We start from the raw sequence: 22,978 nt of genomic DNA on the forward strand, positions 1-22,978 counted from the left end.
ATTAATACATGCCAGTTTAGTGGTAGTGTTCTACCAGTTCGGCCCGGTTCAGGCGAACCTGTAGTAAAAAATGCTACCATTCAGCTGAACCAGTAGTGAAAAAACAGCAGGGACTTCCCTGAGGCCCAGAAGGCAAAAAGGGGTGCGCAGGGGGCGGTGCTACGTGACCCCCCCCCATGCCCCTTTTTGCCTCCTGGGCCTCAGGGAAGCCTGGGCGAAGCAGTAAGACAGTGAGGGGGGTCCCGGCACAGCTGATCATTGGAAGAGCTGATCGTAGCGAGGGGAAAAAAAAAGAAGCCATGCCCACCCAGTCACATGGCCACTCCCACCTAGCTACCTCCACAGAACCGGTAGTAAAAAATATTTGCATTCCACCCCTGTGCCAGTTGCCAAGCAGTCTAATTTTGATCATGTGACCGTGGGTATGCTGCAACAGTTATGTGAAAAACAGTCATAAGTCACTTTTTTCAGTGCCGCTGTAACTTTGAACGGTCACTGAATGGTTGTTAAGTCAAGAACTATTGATAACATGTTCAGGCCAAACCTGATATATTATTGACCAGATAGAATTAGAAACTGCAGCCCGTCCTTCCTTCGCTCCCCCTCTAATACAGCCATATGCAAATTCACAACACTAGTCACTTGTCTGTATTTTCAGTCATATTATAGAATTCACTTCCAGTAAATCCTGTGGGGACTTTTTTTTTAAAAAAAAATGTAATTGTTATTTAACCTATTAAAGTCCAAACAACCCAATACTTGCCTTCTCCCCAAGAAAGGAGAGTCCTTTTGATTTGAAGCTGCATTGAAAGTGGCAAGAACTTACAAATTAGTGGCAAAGGTTTCATAACGATTAGCTAATGATAGAAAATGATACTGAAGAGATCAGCTTAATTTGTCTGCCAAACTACCTTTGCAGATGGGTTCAAGAAAGTCTCATTGACTCCAATGGAACTGAGGGCTAGTTTTTTTCTTAATAAAGGTATTGAGGAACAGGGAGGGATAATAATAACAACAACAACAATAACAACAACAGAAATTGAGGGACAGTTTTTTTTCCAGCACCTGCCAAGAATGCATGGATGGAGAGAAAAAAGGGCTACATATCTTAGACCTGCCTCTAATATCCTTGCCTCTTTAGGCTGCACTTTTACTGATTACTGATCAGCAAATGTTTATCTTATCTCTCTTCTTGCAGGTGAAGCGGGATTAAATGATTAAAAAGTGAGCTCATACTTACTTGCTTTCCTAGGTTCATCAGCCAGAGAAAGCAGAACTCGTTTCACTTTCACCACTTTCCATTCTTGACTTTGATGGTCCCTGTTGTTAATCCCAGAATCCATCCCATCAGAAACAGGCCACGGCGAGTCTCCTTTCTCATTGGACCACGGCCTCTTGTCATTGCTTTTGTGGGGGAGGACATTCCCATTAGCTCTCCAAGGTTCCTTCTGGAGGTTTTCTCTGGCTGACTCTTTCCTTTCCTGCTCTCCATGGCTACTATCATTTCCCGTTCCTTGCAGCCTTGCCAAACAGCTTTTGCCTTCTGCAGGGTCAGCCTTGGAATTCTTAATAATGTGAGGATTTGGGTCAACTCTGCTGGGGCCTGCACAGTTGGGCTGAGGTTGGAGACAGGAGGGCCGTAGGGTTGTTTTTAGCATTTTGTCTCTTACTGGGTAATATTCAGTGCTTGGCAGAGCTTATTCTTCATCAGAAGAAATTCTCTTTCAACTCTTCTCGGGTATTGCCTGGGAAGGCAGAAAAGCAAATTATATCCTTCAGTCCAATAAGCCTTTGACAAGCCTGACCACAAAGCATTTCTTAAATGCAGGGACAGAGTAAGATGGCACCAAGAACACATGATGCATTTCTTCTTTTAAAAAGGAATTGTGGAATTAAAGTGATGGAAAACAGACTTTCATTCCTTTGCAGCATTTAAATTGTTCAGAGGAACAAAGGAGAGATTCTGATAGAACTTTCCTTGTCATGTTTAGGTTTAAGATAGTTTCCAAATAAATGCATTTTATAAGAAAAAAAGTTTTTTAAAAAATACTGTTTAATACACAGACACACAGATACCTCTCCCATCTTATTAATAACAAAAGATGTGTCTACATTATTTTACATAGTTATTCAATCTATGAATTTAAAGTAATATCTTATATTAGCAGGTGATTTTGCATTAAGGAAAATTTTGCTGATTTTCCTTTTTCACATCCATTCCTCCCCCATAAGCCCTAAAGAACAATAGGGCTTAAATTAATCATGGTTGATTGTTCTCAGGGAAATGAACTCCTAATTAAAATAATCTCAATCAATTCAGATGGTTGAAATCAGTGTCAACTTTTTAGTAGGAGAAACCACCCATGGTTCTATTTGCGAGTTATGAAATTTGTATATCCTTCACTGTACTGCAGTGTTTTCCATCTTCCAGATGGAAGCTATTTCAGTAAAGCTAAAGCATGACTAATTTAGTCTCAATCTAAGTCATTACATTATATTTACAAATATAAATATACACATACATTCATTTCACAATAACTGATTAGAAAAGAAAGGATTCAAAGATTTGATATCTCAGATTTGTCATAGTTATAGAAGCTTAGAATATTATTACCTAATGTTCTATAATCAGCTAGGTTAGCACTTTCTCAGTGATAGCATTTAGCTTGTTATATTCCAACTACTTCAAGATTTGGTGCAGAAGAACAGCAATATAAGAATGGAATGCCTATATGACTTGTCAATTTTTCCACTAGGGACAGAGGTGAGGGAGAATATGCCTAAAGCAGTTTGGATTATATTCTGTCTATGGTATTTTGCTGAACAGGACAGGAAATACCCTGGATCTTTTACTGTGTCCACTAAAAGACAAAAATGAAGAACATTCATGTTAAGGGTATGTTTTAACTAAACTCTCCTCTCTCTTTTGCAAAATAGCTACGCTGTACATGTAGTAAGAGCTTTGTAGACTTGCATCACATGTTAAGTTTATATAGAATGATATTGCCTTTTGAATAAGTGTGGCACCAAACTATATCATGTGGGAGTTGTCAAGTTCCTTGAGGTCAGTGTTACTCAACCTTGGCAACATTAAGATGTGTGGACTTTGATTCTCACAATTCCCCAGCCACACATCTTAAAGTTGCCAAGGTTGTCTTCTTTAGACTGCAGACTAAACCAATCAGGTATCTTCTATTAATTTGGGGAATAGAAATTCCAATGTCTTTAGCAGATATTGTAAGATATAACAAGTAATGGATGTAGTAAGAAAGATAAAGTGAGCATAGGACAGAATTCAAATCAATATCTGTAGTAATGCAGTGGTAACATTCTTTTACTGCAAATTGGAGAGAAAATGTCTAACTCTGCTTCTCCAAGACTTGTGAAATTTTTCTAAGAAGAAGAAAAATTGATAAAGTACTCAAAGGACCTCTATTGATGACTCATGTTTAATGCTAAATTCCATAGATTCTAAATTAGCAGCTTTAATTTCACTTAACTGGGAGCTCCTTCTGTTTCTTTGACAATTCACATCACTGAGTTTGTATTCAAAGAAGTTTAGATGCCAGAAAAAAAAATATGGGACTGACCTGATAAATTGTGCCAAGTCACTCTAGCAGGAGATTAAAAAAAAAACACAAAGCTAATAAAGCCAGTGCTGCAAACAAGGAAAGTTAATGATTAAAAATCCTAGGTATCTTATGAAAGCTGCTTTGATTTACTTTGGTCATATCATGTCTGCTAATTCATTGGAGAAGGCAATGATGTTGGTGGATCAAGAAGAAGGGGCAAGCAAAGAACTCGCTGGTTTGATACCATCAAAGCTGATACACCCAACAACTGAAAGAAGCTGCGTTTGACATGGTAGCATGGAGAGCACTTGCTCTTATAAAGAGTCAGACACGACTAAAAAGTTAAAATAACCACAATCTTCTAAAAGCTTCTTCTAAAGCAATCTTCTAAATGTTATACAAATTAAGTTGGGCTTTTACTAGTGTGGATAGAAATCACGTGATGGCCTTATGTAATATATGCATGGGAAAAAATAGGGTAGGGTAGTGGTGTTATCATAACAACCAGTAATTTATCAATAATTTTAGCTAACTTTTGGCTAATTGACAATTTTTCTGAGCATATTTGACCTCTAATCTTTTGAATAACCAGCCATTTTTATCCATTTCATTGTAAAACCTTACATGGGTATGTCTGTTTCTGTTTCTGAAGTTTATTTTTAAATATATTTGCAGAGTACCTTTTGCTTCCAAACTTGTAAAAAGATTGTTTTACAAGAAGCTGCTAGTTTTAAAATGTCATCTGATCAGGGTGCCCAGTGCCCAGAAAAAATATTGAAAAAAGAAAAAAATACTAGAAAAAATATTGATCGGTGACACTGGCAATATTCTAACATGGCAATCCCGAATAGTCAAACTATCTATGAGCTGCACTGAATATGAAGCTCTTTATCAATCAATCAATCAATCATCAATCACTCAACCAATCAACCAATCAGGATAGAGCTGGAAGGGACCTTGGACCTCCTCAAGCAGAAGACCCTATACCATGATACCTATACCCTATATACTATACTTATGACGGACCTCTGTATGTTATGTGTGTATTGTACCTTTGAGGTTCTAATTCATGGAGACTACTTGGACAAGTCCTCAGAGTTTTCTTGGCAAGATTTTTTTTTCAAAAGTGGTTTGCTATTACTTGCTTCCCAGACCTGAGACCTTGTGACTGGCCCAAGGTCACCCAGCTGGTGCTATGCTTAAAGTGGGACTAGAACACCTGGTCACCTGGTTTCTAGCCTGGTGCCTTAACCACAATGCCAAACTAGTTGCCACCAGCATATCATGGCTCCGTGGGAAATGATTTATGAATTACCTGGGCTGACCTTCCAATGGGAGACAACTTGTGGATTGTAATTTTTTGAAATTACATACTGAATTATAAATACCCTGAAAATGCTACAATATACACAATTTTAATTTTGAATTTTAATTATTTTACTCTTCTTTTTAACTATTTTTGTTGTAATCATTATATATAGCTTTTATGTTTTATGTATTTTTTGTTCACCACCCAGAATTGCTTTATGAGGGAGATGGATAGATAGATGATAGATAGGTAGATGGGTAGATAGATAGAGTTTTTATAAAATCTTATTTGCAATATAAGTTGTGTTAAATGCAAATACAAGTTTGGAGATGGGAGATATTAGTTTGCCTATTAACATCACCCTGTCACCAAATAAATTTATTAATCAATTAAATGTTTCATCTTTCCCTTTACTGTTAAATGATCCCAGGGTGATCACATATTTGTGCAATCATTTTAAAACCCAGCACAAAACGCAACAATTAGTCAATGTAAACATAAGCCAGCCAAAGCTGCTTTATAACTATTCAAGCTCTGTTGCCTAGGCCCAATGCTTAATTCAAGGCCTCTCTGTATTCCAGTTTTCCACTTAAAATTTGAACAAACATCACACAGATGTTTGCCCAGCAGGGATTTCTTCATCTGATTTAAAGCCTACAGGAAATCTGTTAGCGTTGAGCAGTTCCATTTTTCATCTTCAAGCAGAAGGCTATGCATCTTGATCTATTCATAAATGCTCACCCTAGCTTCTGTAATAGTGCTGTTCTATAGCCCAGAAAGTCTTCCAAAGCATTAAATTTCCTTCCCAGACTGCACATCTGCAATAACAAAGAGCAACTGCAAATCTTTAATCATGTCCCCACCTGTACCTCACCCTGGCACCCTGGAACACTCTTTTCCTGCCATGTCTGCATGACATTGCTTTTATCTTGTTCCCAGCCTATGAATGAAACACACTTAAACTATTCTTAACTATAGCTGTATTAAAGTAGCATTTTCCTCTTATTCTAATCCCACTCAAGTGCAATCTTAAAACACGTTCATGTCCTTAGACTTTGTCACCCATCTCTCTGGAGAGAAATCAGGTAACTGGCAGTGATTGGGAACGGACATCTTGGAGGAAGGATGAAGATTGACAACGAGGACAGTACAGTTCAGGCCAAGAGAGTTTTCTGTCAAGCCAGCTTTGCTGATCTTGTCGCTTTGAAAAGCAGAAGTGGGTTGAAATGGGGAAGCAGAAAGGTTCCCCCAAAGTCATTCATCTTAAGTTGAATGTCCCTATTGGCTGATCTCTCGTTTTTCCCAAAAAGAAACCCATGGAATAAACTCAATGCCAGTGGCAATTTGTGCCTCATGAACTTGCTTGATCACCGAGATTGAATTGGGAATCCTCTTTCCACTTAATTAAAAGCAGGGTTTCCAGCCACCTCATGCCCTATGTGACCATCAGAGGTGGTTCTGACCAGTTCTGGAGAACCAGTAAATTTTGAATAGTCCGGAGAACCGCCAAATACCACCTCTGACTGGAGATTTTACGGTATCCTTCCCCTGCCACATCCACCAAGCCACGCTCACAGAACCGGTAGTAAAAAAAATTGAATCCAACCACTGGTGACTATGTTCCAAGACAGAAAAATAATGTGAAAAGTATTGCTGTGCAAGTGTCCATATCATGCACATGCGCTGCTGAGTGATACACAGCACCTAAAGCGGCTACCATATGTCAGCTGTGTCAATGGTGTCCTCTATTCCTCTGAACTACTTATTGAGCATTTGCTTTGGCTTCTACAATAGCATCTCTCCTTTAAAAAGGTTCTATAGGCAAAGGTCTAAAGCAGGGGTGTCAAACTTGCATTATCACAGCGTCATCACGTGCTGTGTCATGACTTTTTCCTCCTTTGCTAAACCGGGCATGGGTGTGGCCAGCACGTGATACATCCAGCCCATGGGCCGTGAGTTTGACAACCCTGGTCTAAAGCATGACCTCTCATCGATGGGGTCCCCAGCTCTCTGCTAATAGTTTGGCACAAAATATGCAATTTCGTAGGTCAGTGGATACCAAGGAACTTTGAGAGCTTGTCATGGTGGTCTATAAGCTGGCTGCCATGAAGTAGATTAATATAACCATTTAATAGAAGGCAAATGGTGTTTTTGCCTCTTAGTGCTCCTAAGAGTCTTCTTACTACCTTAGCTTACTGTTGTCCTTATCCTTGGCAGAGGTGTGTGTGTGTGTGTGTGTGTGTGTGTGTGTGTGTGAGAGAGAGAGAGAGAGAGAGAGAGAGAGAGGTGGGGGAACTAAACAAGATCCACCTACTCTGGAGGCCAGAAGAATTCTGGAAAATGAAAATGTTATTAGAATTTGGGGTTGTTTTTTTTTGTGCTCTGCTAATTTCCCATTTAGAAATGCATAGAAAGGAGTAAGGCAAGGAACCAAAACAAGCATTGGGACTACAGAGGTGCCTACAAGCACCAAACTGTCTAATTCTAGATTACAAATTAGAACTGCAACAAGGACCTCAGGCAAGGGCACTTTCTTAATTCAGAGAATTGCAGGGCAATTACATACGTCCCTTTTTTTTTTTAAAACAAACTTTATTGATTACAAAACCAAAATATCAAACAAACACAACACACAGAAGAAGAAAGAAAAGAAACAGAAAAAAAGAAAATGATTAAAAAAATAACAATTCCACTATCGACAGTCTATGGTTCCTTGTTTGTTGTCAATATTGGTGATACATTTACAAATATATCTTATTGCGAATATATAATTATGATTTACATTTTACGTTATTTACTAATATATTTTCTATTTTTGTTTTATCCAGTCATACCAGCATTCCCAGCTTCTATAATATTCTGATGTTTCTTTTTCCTTAAGTGCTAAGGTTAACTTGTCCATCTCTGCACAGGCTGTTATCTTCTGTATAACCATCTCCTCTGTTGGAATATCTGCTTGTTTCCAACACTGTGCAAAGGTTATTCTGGCTGCAGTAAGAATATGCAGTATTATATATTTGACATTTTTAGGAATTTGTCTATTAAATATCCCCAATAGGAAGAATTCTGGTTTTAATTCAATTTGCTCCGCCGTTATTTCCTCTAACCACTTTTTTATTCTAGGCCAGTATCTTTGGGCTTCAGTGCAGGACCACCTCATGTGAAAGAATGTTCCCTGTTTCTTTTTACATTTCCAGCAATTCGGATTCATGTTAGGAGACATTTTCGCTATTCTCAAGGGTGAGAGATGCCACCTATAAAACATTTTATACATACATCCTTCTTTAATCTCCCGAGTTACTGCATATTGATGTTGCATTATATTCGGGCAAAGTATGAATAGATCCTCTTCCAAAAGGAATATGGAAGATATAACTTCTCACTTCCTACACATTCATTCCTTGGCAGGCACCAAATGGAAAGCAAAAGAGCTGTTGAAAAGTTTCTTATCTAGATATCTCCCTCTGATGGAGAAAGTGAGTGCTCCAGTAGATTGTTCACCCATAAATATTTAAACCCATAAAGGACAGGCTGTAATCCCAAAAATGGGCTTTAGCTTAAGGTACTACTAGTGCTTTCTGTGCTTTGCAGCTAAACCTTGTGGAAAAAAATGGCATTAAAAAGCAACTTTCTGTTATAGCTATTGATGTAGAAGAATCTAAGAGGCAATGGTTAGGGAGCAGCTCCTGGAGGAAAGTATTAAATGTACAAGGAGCTTTCACAGTACGCCAGGAACAACTTTCTTCCCCTCCTTAATTCCACGTCTCTCTTCAAAATGTCTGGAAGAAGGAGTAGGACATTTACGCTTGTTAAAGCTGCAAATGATCTAACCAAAGATGTAGGAGTTTAGGAAGACACCGTTTGCAATAGGAACAGATGGGCTAATTTTGCCTTCTCCCTGTATAGTCAAAATACAGGAAATAACAGAGAACAAATGCTGAAGTCTGAACTGTATCTCAGATCTACCTTTTAAACATAAAACCATAAAGTAAATACATTTTAAAAATAGGGAACATGATATCGTTGTCTGCAGCAAGAATTCTACCAGGCGGAAGACAATCCCAACCTATATGGTATTATGAAGGACAATTAATTAAAAAGGTGTCATGTACAGAAGTAATGGAAGTGGGAGAAACAGCAATGCTTCCTCTAAGCTTGTCACAGGGAAGAGGGTGTAGATTTATTTTCCATAACTTCTGAAGATAGGGCAAGAACTGGTGAGTGGAAGCCATCCAAACTTGAAATAAGGAGGAGTGTCCTGACCTTTGAAGCTATTAAGCAGTAGAACAGCTTGTTTCCTGGAGTTGTGTAGTATGTTTCACGATGAGAGGTGTTATGAACTAACATAAACGTATTTAATAAAGTTTAACAACCTTAATAGAAAAGCAGGCTCGTAATCCTGCACTTTTGATTGGTCCGTGAATAGCAAGCTGGGATTGGTCCTTACGGAGCAATCTGATTGGCTATTAGCGGAACGTCTCTCATTGGGTACAATTTAAACGTTTCAACGGAAGTCATTGGTTAATGGGACAGCAGCCAGCCCTATAAAAGAGGTGTTGCTGCCCAGGGTTTTTGCTCTGTTCCTGATCGTTAATAAAGAGTTGAAGTTCACTGTTCACAGCCTCGTCTCCGTTCCTTGCGCCCATGCTCAGAACTTAACACTGGCGACGAGGATGGGATGCGGAGACATCAGAGCTGACTGAGCACTACAGAGCAACGAACAGAGCACGTGGCTGAAGAAGCACCAACAACGGCAAGATGTCCGGCGGTGCCATACCACCCGCTCCATTTGACCCGGCTAACGAAGACTGGGACTCTTACATGGATCGGTTCCAGATGTTTCTGGAGACCAACAACTTAAAAGACGCTACGACCGGCAAGAAGCGAGCAATATTTCTAACCCATTGTGGGCCTGCCGTTTTTAAGATGGCAAAAGCACTCGCCAAACCGGCTGAGGTGAAGTCAATGGATTGGGATACCCTCGTGCCCATCCTACGAGCCCACTATGCACCCGCCGTGCCAACACTGGTTCGAAGACACAAATTTTACCAGAGGGACCAACGGAAAGGTGAGAGTGTAGCAGATTTCATCGCTGACCTCCGGAACCTGGGTGGCCTCTGTGGGTTTTCAAACCTCGAGGAAGCTTTGCGAGACCGCATAGTTCTGGGATTAGATGACGACACGGTGCAGAGCAAGATCATGGCAAAGGGGGACATCGATCTTGCCGATGCCATCACAGACGCTACTGCAGCAGAAGCAACCAGGAAGTCGGCCGCCCGAATGCGCCGCACCAACCCACCGCTCCGTAAACTCGCGAATGATACCTCGCCTCATCCAGAGAGGCCCTTAATGACGGCTCACCATGAGGACCTCGAATCCACATCAGATAGTGAAGAAGAAGAGGTCAACCGGCTCCGGTCCGAATGCGACCAACGAGAACAACGAACCCAAAGATTACCACGCCAATGTGCTGGTTGCGGGGCAAACCACCCGTGATCAGATTGCAAATTCCTCGACGCGCTCTGCCGTTCCTGTGGGAAAAGAGGCCACATCGCAAAGGTCTGTAGAAGCAAGCAAGGACCCAGCTCAATCCAGAGGGAGAATAACTACCGCCAGACCACAGGGAATCATCCTGTGAGCCGGGATCACCTGAACCACCAATGGAACAACCACTCCTACAGAAATAAAGCACCTGCCACTTCAACGAGACGAGAAGAGACACACCAAACCATTACCATCGGCCACGCTTCATCCTTAGATGCAAGAAAGATCCGAGTAAGGGTCACCATCGAGAACCAACCTTGCGTGATGGAAGTCGACTCAGGGTCGTCCCTCTCGATGGTTTCCTGGAAGACCCTCAAACAGCTAATCCCTTCCATCCGTCGTCAGGATCTCAGCCCCCAAAGAATCATACTCAAAGATTACCAGGGCAACAGAATTCCAGTCGTCGGCTCCAGCCTAGTCCAAGTCTTCTTCAAAAATCGTACCGCATCACTACCACTGACTGTCGTCGATCGCGACCGGCCTAGTTTGTTAGGCCTACAATGGTTCGCCCCGCTCGGAATAGAGGTAGCCGGCATTCACCGAGCCGAGACCGACAACTGGGAGGAGTCTCTCGTCCAAGAATTCCAGGACGTGTTTTCAGAAGAGCTAGGCAAGTACAAGGGGACCCCAATATCGTTTAGCCTTAATCCCGAAGTAACTCCCATCCGCCTTAAGCCTCATCGGGTGCCATTTGCACTCAAACCAAAGATCGATGAGCAGCTCGATAAATTAATAGCCCAGGGTGTTTTAGAACCAACTGACCACGCCCGTTGGGAAACCCCAATAGTAACACCCATCAAACCGGATGGGTCGTTAAGAATTTGTGGGGATTACCGGGCCACTTTGAACCACGCACTTCAGCAGAGTGCTTACCCGGTGCCGGTGGTTCAACATCTTCTCCACTCCCTGGGTGGCGGGAAGGTATTCGCCAAATTGGATTTAGCGCAGGCATACCAACAGTTACCCGTAGATGCGGAAACTGCGGAAGCACAAACTATCGTTACGCACAGAGGCGCCTTTAAGTGCAATAGACTCCAATTCAGAGTGAGTGTAGCCCCGCGAATTTTTCAAAGCCTGATGGAGAGACTTTTACAAGGCATAAAAGGAGTTGTGCCATATTTTGATGATGTGTTAATTGCCGCCCCGAATAGAGAAGTTTTAGAAAGGCGTCTAAGAATGGTTCTCCAAAAATTCAAAGACGCCGGCCTCAAGGTTAAAAAAAATAAATGTCAACTGTGTACTGAAAGGGTGGAGTTCCTTGGATACCTTATCGATAGTCAAGGAATCCATCCCTCTGATAACAAGCTAAAAGCAATAAAAAAAGCCCCGACACCTAAGAATAGAACAGACCTCCAAGCCTTCCTGGGGCTCATCAACTTTTACAACATCTTTTTGCCCCAGAAGGCGACCGTAGCTGAGCCCCTACACAGACTTCTCGACAAAGGAGCAACCTGGGTCTGGGGACATCGAGAGGAACGCGCTTTCCGACAAGTGAAAGACTTACTAACTTCTGACGCTGTATTAATGCAGTATAATGAGACTTTACCTTTGACTATTACATGTGACGCTTCACCGTTTGGAGTAGGAGCAGTTTTAAGTCATGTATTACCAAACGGAAATGAAGCACCTATTGCATTTTTCTCACATACATTATCAAGGGCCGAAAGGAACTATAGCCAACTTGATAAAGAGGCTCTTGTTGTTGTATCATCTGTAAAGCGTTTTCATGAATACGTGTATGGACGACCATTTACTATAATTACGGATCACAAGCCATTGCTTGGTATTATAGCGGGAGACAAACCAACCCCCTATATATTATCACCAAGAATGACTCGCTGGTCAGAGTTCCTAGCTGCCTACAATTATCTACTGCAACATCGCCCGGGGAAAGCCATTCCCCACGCTGACGCTTTAAGCCGTTCCCCACTTCCGGAAGCCGTCAACGACCCAGCTCCAACCCTCACAACACTCCAAATTGAAACGCTACACTCGCCGCCGCTCACGGCAAGAGACATCGCCATCGAGACTAAGCGGGATCCTGTCTTAGCACGAGTTCTCAGCTGGGTCGAACGAGATGGCCACTCGACCAACTCCACGACAACTTCGTGCCGTTCAAAAACCAGCAGACAGAACTTTTCTTCCAGAAGGGCTGCATTCTCTGGGGAGATAGAGTCGTCGTCCCAGAGAGGCTACAACAAACAGTTTTAGAAGTACTGCATGATGGACATCCGGGCATTGTGCGTATGAAGGCGCTCGCACGGAGCTACGCATGGTGGCCAGGCATCGACAAACAAATCGAAGCCTGGGTAACCACGTGCCGGAAGTGCCAAGACGTCAGCAATGCCCCACCTAAAGCGGCGCCAACCGAGTGGGAAACCCCTCGGGGTCCGTGGTCCCGCATCCACATTGATTTTGCGGGACCCACCAAAGGACACATTTTTCTACTAACAGTGGATGCCTATTCCAACTGGCTAGAAATACATAAAATGAAGACAACCACAACTGAGTCAGTCATTAACAAACTGAACAAATTGTTCGTAACGCATGGACTACCAGACGTTTTAGTTTCTGATAACGGGCCCCAGTTCACTGCTCTGCTTTTTGAACAGTACCTAGCAGACCGGGGCATCCGCCATGTGCTAACCTCGCCGGCACACCCTGCAGCCAACAGAAGGGCGGAGCAAATGGTACAATTCGTCAAAAAAAAAACCAAAACACTACAAAAAATGGATTCTGGAGACATCGACGACAAGCTGAACCGGATCCTGCTTCTTCAACACATCACCCCACACCGTCACGAATAAAATGCCTGCCGAACTGTTAATGGGATGAAAACTTCGCTCCCACCTCGACCGTCTACATCCTTCTTATTCACCAGAAAAACCCTTCGGGTCTAGCGGGAAGTGCCGCGAATTCAAGGTAGGCGACTTGGTGTTTGCTAAAAATTTCTCCGGCGACCCATTGTGGGTCCCTGCAACCATTACCCAACCCACCGGCCCCAGATCCTACCACCTACAGACTAATGACGGGAGAACTTGGAAACGCCATATAGATCAGCTTCGCTCCAGATTGCCACCCATTTCCCACGACTCCCCTTATTCGCAAACTGAGGGGGGAGGGGATATCGAGGGGCCCGAAAACGGAATAGATAATGATGTAATCAGGGAAACCCAGCATCCAACCCCACGAAGCGCGCCAACTGAAGAAGAGTCAGGGAGCAGGGTAGCTTCGCTGCGGGGAAATACCACGAGGGAGGCAAGCCCACGGAACCCGGAAGTAACTCTTGGGGACTGGGATAACAACAATGGCAGCCACGCCGAGTCCTCCCGTACCGAAATGGAACCAACTGTACCAGAAAGACTTGAAAGCGTTCCACCGGAATCAGACTGCAGACAGAAACCGGTGGAACAGTGAAAATCAAACAGGCAGGTGAAACAACCTGCATATCTACAGGTTGATATATCTACGACTATATCACCACATCCCTCAAACGGAACCTAGGGGGGAGGGGTGTTATGAACTAACATAAACGTATTTAATAAAGTTTAACAACCTTAATAGAAAAGCAGGCTCGTAATCCTGCACTTTTGATTGGTCCGTGAATAGCAAGCTGGGATTGGTCCTTACGGAGCAATCTGATTGTCTATTAGCGGAACGTCTCTCATTGGGTACAATTTAAACGTTTCAACGGAAGTCATTGGTTAATGGGACAGCAGCCAGCCCTATAAAAGAGCTGTTGCTGCCCAGGGTTTTTGCTCTGTTCCTGATCGTTAATAAAGAGTTGAAGTTCACTGTTCACAGCCTCATCTCCGTTCCTTGCGCCCATGCTCAGAACTTAACAAGAGGTTTTCAAGCCAAGGTTGGGCAACCATGTGTCTGGAATAGCCCAAGGGTTCCTGCTCTGGGCAGCTCTGAATTCAGCTAGAAGATCTCTAAGCTGCCTTCCAACTCTATGATTGAAATGCTCCACCTTAATTGTGAGTGATAACTTAAGGGAGACATTATGCTAAGCATTATTTTTATTTATTTGATTACTATAGCTGCCCATCTCAGACAAGTGACTCAACCAAGTGAATACAGATTTTTAGAGAATGGGTGGATTGTGGGTGCCGTTATTTTCTAATGATAAGTCACATTCTTGAAAAATGTGTCAGAATATTTTCTACAGGCAAATGCTGCTCCAATTATTAATAGGACTGTAATGTGTCAGCATTGCAGACAATGAAAGACAAGACAATGAAAGACTAAAAAGAAAAAGAAACGTTTACTGAACTTATTGCATCCTCCAATAATGTCAGCATAATATTAAAATAATATTAAAGTTATTTTCACTAATTATCCACCAGTCAAGGTTTATAAAATTGCTTAGATGGGAGATAGTTTGCTGAATATTATCCATAACAAGTGTGGGTATAGTCCCAAATCATGAAAAATATTATTTTATTGGAAAAATACCAGAAATGCATGGTCTACATTGCTCTTCTCCTACACTGAGCATTGACCAAAATTTAAAATGGCGAGGAAGATAGATAATTATGGCTTCTCATTATCTTGGGCTTCTAACTCATACCCCCCAAAAATCCCTGTCATGTCATCACATTTGTAGAAGTGGATTGATTCCTACTTGTAAAAGAAGGGCTAGAAAGATGGGAGGCCTTGTGTTATGTTATTGGTTTAATGACACAAGGGCTTAGTTTACTCCCTGCATGGAACTGTACCAGAGGTGGCATTCAGCAGGTTCTGACCAGTTCTGGAGAACCAGTAGCGGAAAATTTGAGTAGTTCAGAGAACTGGCAAATACCACCTCTGACTGGCCCCGTCCCCATCTATTCTCTGCCTTCCGAGTCCCAGCCGATCGGTTGGGTCTTCTTTTGTTGCCCTGCACAGAAGAATGGAGCTGGAAAGTGGGATGGGGGGTGAATGGGATTTTGCAGTAACCTTCCCCCAGAAGTGGGGAGGGAATGAGGATTTTACAGTATCCTTCCCCACTCCCACCAAGCTACACCCACCAAGCCACACCATGCCCACCAAGTCACACCCACAGAACCAGTAGTAAATTTTTTTGAATCCTACCACTGAACTGTACCAGTAGTGGGATTCAAATTTTTTTGACTACCAGTTCTGTGGGTGTGGCATGGCGGCCGTGGCAGGGGAAGGGTACTGTAAAATCTCCAGTCAGAGTTGGGATTTGCCGGTTCTCCAAACTCCTCAAAATTTCTGCCACCGGTTCTCCAGAACTGGTCAGAACCTGCTGAATACCCACCTCTGAACTGTACCCATATCTAAGAATACCCACAGGAAAATCTCCCCCAGCCAAAGATTTGATTGTTGTTAGATGAAGACTTAAGAAAATTAGAAGTTAAGTGGAAATGAAATGGGTGACATTTGACTATCTTTGTACGTGCCCGATGTCACTTCAAAAGGCAGAGTCATTTCAGCCATCATGTGAGTGACATGCGGCCAATGTGAAGTGATACAAGAACTGATCTCTGAGATGCCTTTTCAGGTGTAGCTTTGAAGGAGATCTGGAGGGCAGCCAGAGCTGACAGGCTTCCTTGTGCCTGATGTTTTCCATCTGGTGTAGCACAACAGCAGTTCCTCTATTGAGCCTTACTAAAAAATTCCTGACTTTCTGGTACAATCTCCCTTACATTAGATTTCGCTTTAAAAGAAATAAAGTATAGAAAGTTTCTACAATGAGAACTCTTGGGTAGAGGTAGTAAAAGTGTCAGCAGCATCCAGAAAACTGATCTATTCATTTCCTCAAGAACTTTCAGGAACTGCTTGGTAGCTTCTGTCCTAAGATTTGATGGGATTAACACACTTCATTGGAAAAAGAGAAAACGCATCACTGAAAATGAGAATGAAAGAGGGTGTATATGGCTATGCCAATTTATAGGTATAAATATAAGTCCAGGAATAATTACAATAGAAACACTATACGGTACACCTTCAAATTACTATTGTTGTCAGTTCCCAAAAATCTGGTTCCTTCAGTCCTTCTGATTTGGCAGCCTTAAAAATCTGATAAATTACTATATTATTGTTATTATTTTCCTAAGTTCTCCTTTGATGAAAGGACTTAAAATTGTCCTCTCTGCAACCCTTGAAGAGAATTGAGGTCAACCAGAGGCAATCAGCCCTCATTCATTTATTGACCATTTCCTAGTAATGGTCCTAGTATGATTTGATTGCTTATTGTACCCTATGACTATTATTAAGTGTTGTACCTTATGATTTTTGACTCTTGATGAAGGTATCTTTTCTTTTATGTACACTGAGTGAAAGTATTAAGCACCAAGACAAATTCCTTGCGTGTCCAATCATACTTGACCAATAAAGAATTCTATTCTATTCCAGCTGACTAAATAAGGGAGTCTCATATCAGAGTGCTGCCTCTCCAACCCTACCCTTGCCTTGCCACTATTTTGGTTTTGTGGCCGAAAAGTTTTTTTGGGGAAAAACATCCTGAAGTTTGGCAAAAATATCTGGCCTCTAGAGAAACTTAGAGGGAGAGACCCAAGGAGATTGGATTTCCTGTCCTGGAAACTGGCCTGGTTCGTATCTGGCTGAACTTCAACTCCTGAAAATGGCAAACTTAGAAGCTCTTCTACTTGAGTTGTGCTGCTAAGTTGAGAGAAAATTGCCTCAGCTGGGTGGGGTGCCAATGTAATGGCACCAATCTCTCTGCAGAGGGGTCTTCAAGTCAGGAGCTGAAAGTAATCCATGATTTCCTCACTCTTATAAACTTGTAATGCTGTGAACAATGTGAGAAAATTAGTGCTTGCTCCAAGGTGCTGCAGAACCTCTAGCAATAAAAAAAACCCTCATGCCATCTCAGCACCAAAGAGGGAAGAAAACAGAATAGAGACCTGCTTTTCAAGCATTGGAGGAGTTTTGTTCAGAGGGCTGTGATCATCAGCCTTGCAAGTCCTGAAGTTCAAAAACTGGGAGAAGAGATAAAAATTTTCTGTGATAGGAAAATAGAGCTCAATATTGAAATTCGCCACCAGCACCTAGCTAGACGGTGGTTGAACTACTGTACATTGCTGGCCATAATCAGCCCAGCTGCTGACATCATGGGAACAGGAAGTTCCAAAGTAGCTTTCGAACAATTGCAAAATCCTTGTGTGGAAGAATTTAAGGCGTGCCTATTGTCCAAGTATTACTTGTTGATGGGCAGGGGCAGGAGGACCCCCATCTTGCTTTCCATTGTACTTTGTCGTTTGGTCAGAATTGAACTGGGTTGCTCTTAAAATGGAGAGAAGTTCCAAATATAGCTCTGCCCTCTAACAGCCCTCCTGATGTTCAACTATTCTCTCTCAAGGAGCATACTTGGTCGTCTTTATGCTCGAAAGGAACCTACACTATAAAGCAGAAGTCTCTCAACTTGGCAACTTTAAGACTTGTAGACTTCAGCTCCCTATCTTCTTGGGTGTTAGCTATTCCTGCCAGCTTAGTATCATCTGCAAATTTGGTAAGTTCCCCTTCTATTCCTTCATATAAGTCATTAATGAAGATATTGAAGAGTACTGGGCCGAAGACGGAACCTTGTGGCACCCCACTCCATGTAGACTTAGACCCATTGAGTATGGTTTGCCAGCCAGTTCGAGTCCATCTAGTGGTGGTGCTATCTATTCCACTTTTTTCTAGCTTACTAAGAAGTAGGTTGTGGTCTACTTTGTCGAATACCTTGCTGAAATCTAAATATATTATGTCCACAGTATTTTGCTGGTCTACTAATTTAGTCACTGTGTTGAAGAATAAAATAAGATTGGTTTGGCATGATTTGTTTTTAACAAACCCATGCTGACTGCTAGTTATTACCTTACTTGTTTCTAGATGTTGGCAGATCTGTTTTTTAATTATCTTTTCCAGTATCTTCCCAGGTATTGATGTTAGGCTGATTGGTCTATAGTTTCCTGGGTCTGTTTTTTTTTTCCTTTTTTGAAGATAGGAACCACATCAGCTCTTTTCCAGTCCTCTAATAGTTCCCCGGTGCTCCAGGATTTTTGAAAGATATGGTGCAGTGGTTCTGAGACGACCTCTGCCAGCTCCTTTAAAACTCTGGGATGTAATCCATCAGGCCCCGGTGATTTGTTTTTATCAAGATCAGACAGGTATTCTCTTACTATTTTTTTGCTTATTTTAACTTTTATTTCTGATATGTCTTTTACAGTTATGTTTTTGGTGGGTTGAGCTATAGTTTCTTTTTGCGTGAAGATGGATGCAAAGAATGAGTTAAGCAGTTCTGCTTTCTCTCTGTTGCCTGTTACTTCCTTGCCATCTTCTCTCTTTAGTGGACCGACTGTTTCCTTGATTTTTTTCTTGTTATTTATATGTTGGAAGAAACTTTTTTTAATTATCTTTAACTTTTGTTGCAAGTCTTTGTTCGTTCTGAGCCTTTGCTATCCTGGCTTCGTCTTTGCAAATTCTGGCTATCTGCTGATATTCTGCCTTAGTTGTATGTCCTTCTTTCCATTTTTTGTACTTGTCCTTTTTTTCTTTCAATTTGCCAGAGAGATCTTTGTGCAGCCATGCTGGTTTCTTCTTGGATTTCTTGGAAACAACGTTGCTCAGGCTAAAGAGTAAAGTAGCAAGAGTAAATTCACATATGGGTTAGTCTTAAAGGCATCCTGGTTATCTTTTTATTTGCCAAATTTTAATCCTAACCCTTTCAGATGAGGAGAAGTCTTCAAGGAGCTGTAGCTTGTACTGCAAACCATTTCCCCCCCTCTCTGGGAAAAGAGACACAATCCCTTGATTTGGAGAAACCCCCTCTGCTTTTTTTTCCCCTTGTAAAAACGATGAGAGGAAATAAACTCATTCCAAGAAAATGGAAAAATGAATAAGCTATTTCTACCAAGTTTATGTACTTGTAGTAATAGTATTGTGGTTAATAGTTAGCTCATATGTGCCCAAGTTATGTTGTTCCCACTAAACTACTGGCCTAAGAAGTTAAAAAGATGAAAATGATTCTAGTTATCTTAATCAGATCCAGAACTAAGACTGAGTCAATTATATTTTTGATTGAATCTTCTACTTCCTCTACATAGATTGTGGTTTATTCAAGAAAGACTACATGGACAGTTCTACATCTGATCCTACTATCCCAGCTAAAACACCTCAGTGTTTCCCAATCACAAAGAAACCGGAATTCTTGTGGGCAAGATAGATTTAATGAGCTATTGTCTGTTTCACCCTAATTCTTCCTAGTCACCCGTTATTTAAACTTCAGCTGAGTGTCTCTGCCATATGGAGCTTTGTATCGCCTATAAAGGAGTAGGTTTAGCTGTCCCAAACCAATATGGTGGCATTGTGAATGGAACCCTCTGGAGTGGAAATATAAGCTCTCTGAATAACCTAAAATAGATAGCTGCTCAAAAGATTTTAATTATTTAAACATAAAGATATTTCCAATGGATTTTCTCTACAAGTGGATATTTATTCAGTTTTATTTATTGTTAGTGGAAAGGACCAAAAATAAAACCATGAATGCGGCCTATGTAAACCACTTAAATTGAAGTCATGGAAAGTAGGTATATAACTGTTGAACTGATATTACTTTAGTTTACCTCCCTCTTGTTAGTTGTTATGTTTCTTGGAGTCTCATAAATAATTAAGTATACGCACATATATACACACGCATACACACTGGGCATGGATTCATGCTCTATGGTTACTGGTTTTTTTTTAAAAAAAATAGAAAGCTCCAGATGTCATTCCAAAATCTACTCTTTCCAATCACACTGTCTCCAATTTGTTTATTGCTTTTGCATAGCCCCAGCTCAGCAACAGAGAAGATCAGGGGTGCCAGCAACAGCTGCAGGGGGACGGGGCAAAGGGTGCACCGTGAAAGGAAGTTGAGGGGACTGTGATGGTGTCTGGCTTGTGTTGCATTAGCCCTAAATGCCCTGGATTTCATTAAGCTTGCATGCTTATCCAGTAATGTGATCTGAGGAAGTATTCAGTGTTGCTTTTAAAACTTGGAGAAAGAGGGAACAGAACAGCAGAGATTATTTTAAAATGAAATATTACTTTTCTTCTCCTACACACGCTCTTATTGCCTCGCTCCAGGTGTCTTTCCAAACTTTCTGAACATTCGAGTCCCCTTTCTACTTGTCTACCCCATTTCTTTTCACTTTTTAACATAAGTTTAGCGTTACTGTAATTTCTTATAAAATCAGAAAATGCACTGGAAAGGAAAGGTCTCTGGAACACAACACAAAGGAAACCGTGGGTAAGAGAGTAAGATAGCTAGATTTATTAAATTCCACTTACAACCTCCAGCACCTTGCCAAACATGTGGTCCTCACACCCACTTCCAGAACGGACAAGCTAGCTGAGCCCAACCCTTGATTGGCTTTTTACCAATGGGTGGGTTAGCCAGAGAGTGGGAGAAAAATCCCCATCCACCAGAGAAGTCATGACATGGAGATTTGCAGGCCATAACTTTTTTTAAAATCAAAACATTAATCACCCAACCTGCTATTGCAAACTATATCAGCCTTCCAAAATTTGGTGCATTCTAGAGGCATTGGACTCTTGCTATCATGCTCCACACAAACTACCAGATCTGCTTCTTCTCTGGACATGCAACTAATTCCAAGATAAGAAAGTTGGAAATCTGGTAGAAATCAATTTGAAATGGGCTTTAATGCTATTATGATAAAAATATGTTTAGTGTTTAAGAAACAGGATACATAAACACATAAACTTAAACATTAACAACAACACTGTAATGATGGAAACACTATAACTATTGCCAAAATGAAGAGGTAAATTAATTAATTGAGAGAAATTAAATCCAATTCATCTGCCGAACACCAGATTGTGGAAGGCCAAAGAAAATATGAAGAGACAATGAAGTTTGCTTACCTGTTTTTGCTGGTCATTGTGAACAAATCTAAACATACAAGTTTAGCATTATCTTCAAAGCAATTAAATATATTCTGAAGATAATGCAAAACCTGGATGGCTTAAGGAACTTTATGGCTTGGTATATCTATCTTCTGATGGATTGGCTATAGTCTTAGGTTTTTTCTAGAAATCATATACGTATTTAGAATGGAAATAGGATAGTGTGAAATGCATTAATAGGGCCACAGAGTAGCATGACCTTTGTGGCTGTCCATAAGGAACATAAGCCTTGAAAGAAAGATCTCATCCAGTACTATTACATTTCAAAGAAGCGTGCTGGTTTTAAAATAATTACACATTGTTTCCTCTGACAGACAGATGCAGAGGTTGTGCCATTGGTGATGACTGATATGAAAATATTTATGCCTTCAGAAAAAAAAGCTTGGGAAATGCCTGAACATGTTCTTCACTTTGGGGAAAAACAGGAAAAGCTCATTGTAATTTGTCCAGGCCATTTAGTCTCTAGGAACATTTCTGAAATGGGTAGTAGATATCACTCCACAAACGTTCACTGAATGGATAGGCAAGATTTTGGTGAAGGCCTCATTGTACCCATGTGACTCAACTCTTGCATTGGGTAGAGTACAATGTCTGAGTCACTAAATCAACAAAGTTATTGCTGCCCATATCAACCTTGCTGGTGGATGGACTATGGAATTGAACAAACTAATTCTTTTGATGGACAACTATGCAAGGATGAAATTTCCTCTTAAGTACACACAACCCTATTGATTGCACCAGACCTAAAAAATCCATTAACATAGTATTCTGAAATATTATCAACCTGCATTAAAGATGGAAACACCATAGTATGATGTTATTGCTCTTTTTTAAAAGACAAGTTCTAGAATTGTGTGAGTGTGTGTAGTACTTTTGCTACACAGTACTACAGGACTCATTATTCTTTCTGTGTCACTTTTCACTAGAGGGAGCTGGAATTTTGGTGAAATTTCATAAATTCAAATTTCTTGTTTTCAGTTAATCCTGAAATGCTACTAGATGTGCTGGACAGATGCTTGGAACTGGTATAGGCTGGGTAACAACAAATTAATTGAATTTCAATCCAGACATGGCTGTGGTTGTTGTTTCATTTGTCAAAATATTGAGGTGGTGTCTCATCTGTCCTCGATTAAAATACAATTGCTCTCAAAGAATTTCCCAGCATTTCTGAAACCATTCTTGGCTTTCAGCACCCAGCTAGTATCTACAGCACAAGCCACATTTGCTCAGCCATGGGTGGTGTATCTATATTATTCCAGTTTGGGTAAAATTACCTTTGTCATTGTTACCCATGTCTTGGAGATTTCCATTATGGTTGCTCACACAGTCAGCCAGAAATTTAGACTGGATTTGGCATACTATGGTCTTAAGAGAAATTTGAGATATTTGTTTAGAAATTAGTTTATGTATGTGACTTTGAAACACTCTCAAATTAATCTACTTCACAAAGACCAAGGCAGTTACAGTTAAATTTTTGGACTTTGTTCTAGGATCCCAAGTCAAACCCCGCATTTAACCAACAGTTTCAATAGAATAAAATACATGTAACTCAGGGTTGAACTGTGGAGTTCTAGGTATTCTCTGGGCTTGGTTGTTTCCTTGAGGATGTTTTGTTGGCCAAGTAGGTAAT

General features: G+C 41.1%; 1 protein-coding gene across 1 annotated transcript in view; it reads right to left on the minus strand.

Annotated features, from left to right (window-relative positions):
* SYNPO (synaptopodin) overlaps positions 1-22,978 on the minus strand; it is an 83,988-nt gene that overhangs the window by 58,594 nt on the left and 2,416 nt on the right. Inside the window, exon 2 of the mRNA XM_026685087.2 lies at positions 1,241-1,745. Within this exon, the coding sequence (XP_026540872.2) occupies positions 1,241-1,658 (418 nt within the window). The 5' untranslated portion in view covers positions 1,659-1,745. The remainder of the gene's footprint in view (positions 1-1,240; positions 1,746-22,978) is intronic.

The sequence above is a fragment of the Notechis scutatus genome, chromosome 2 (assembly GCF_049901735.1).
Source record: "Notechis scutatus isolate UNSWTSFEM ecotype Mainland chromosome 2, rNotScu1.2, whole genome shotgun sequence".
NCBI lineage: Eukaryota > Metazoa > Chordata > Lepidosauria > Squamata > Elapidae > Notechis > Notechis scutatus.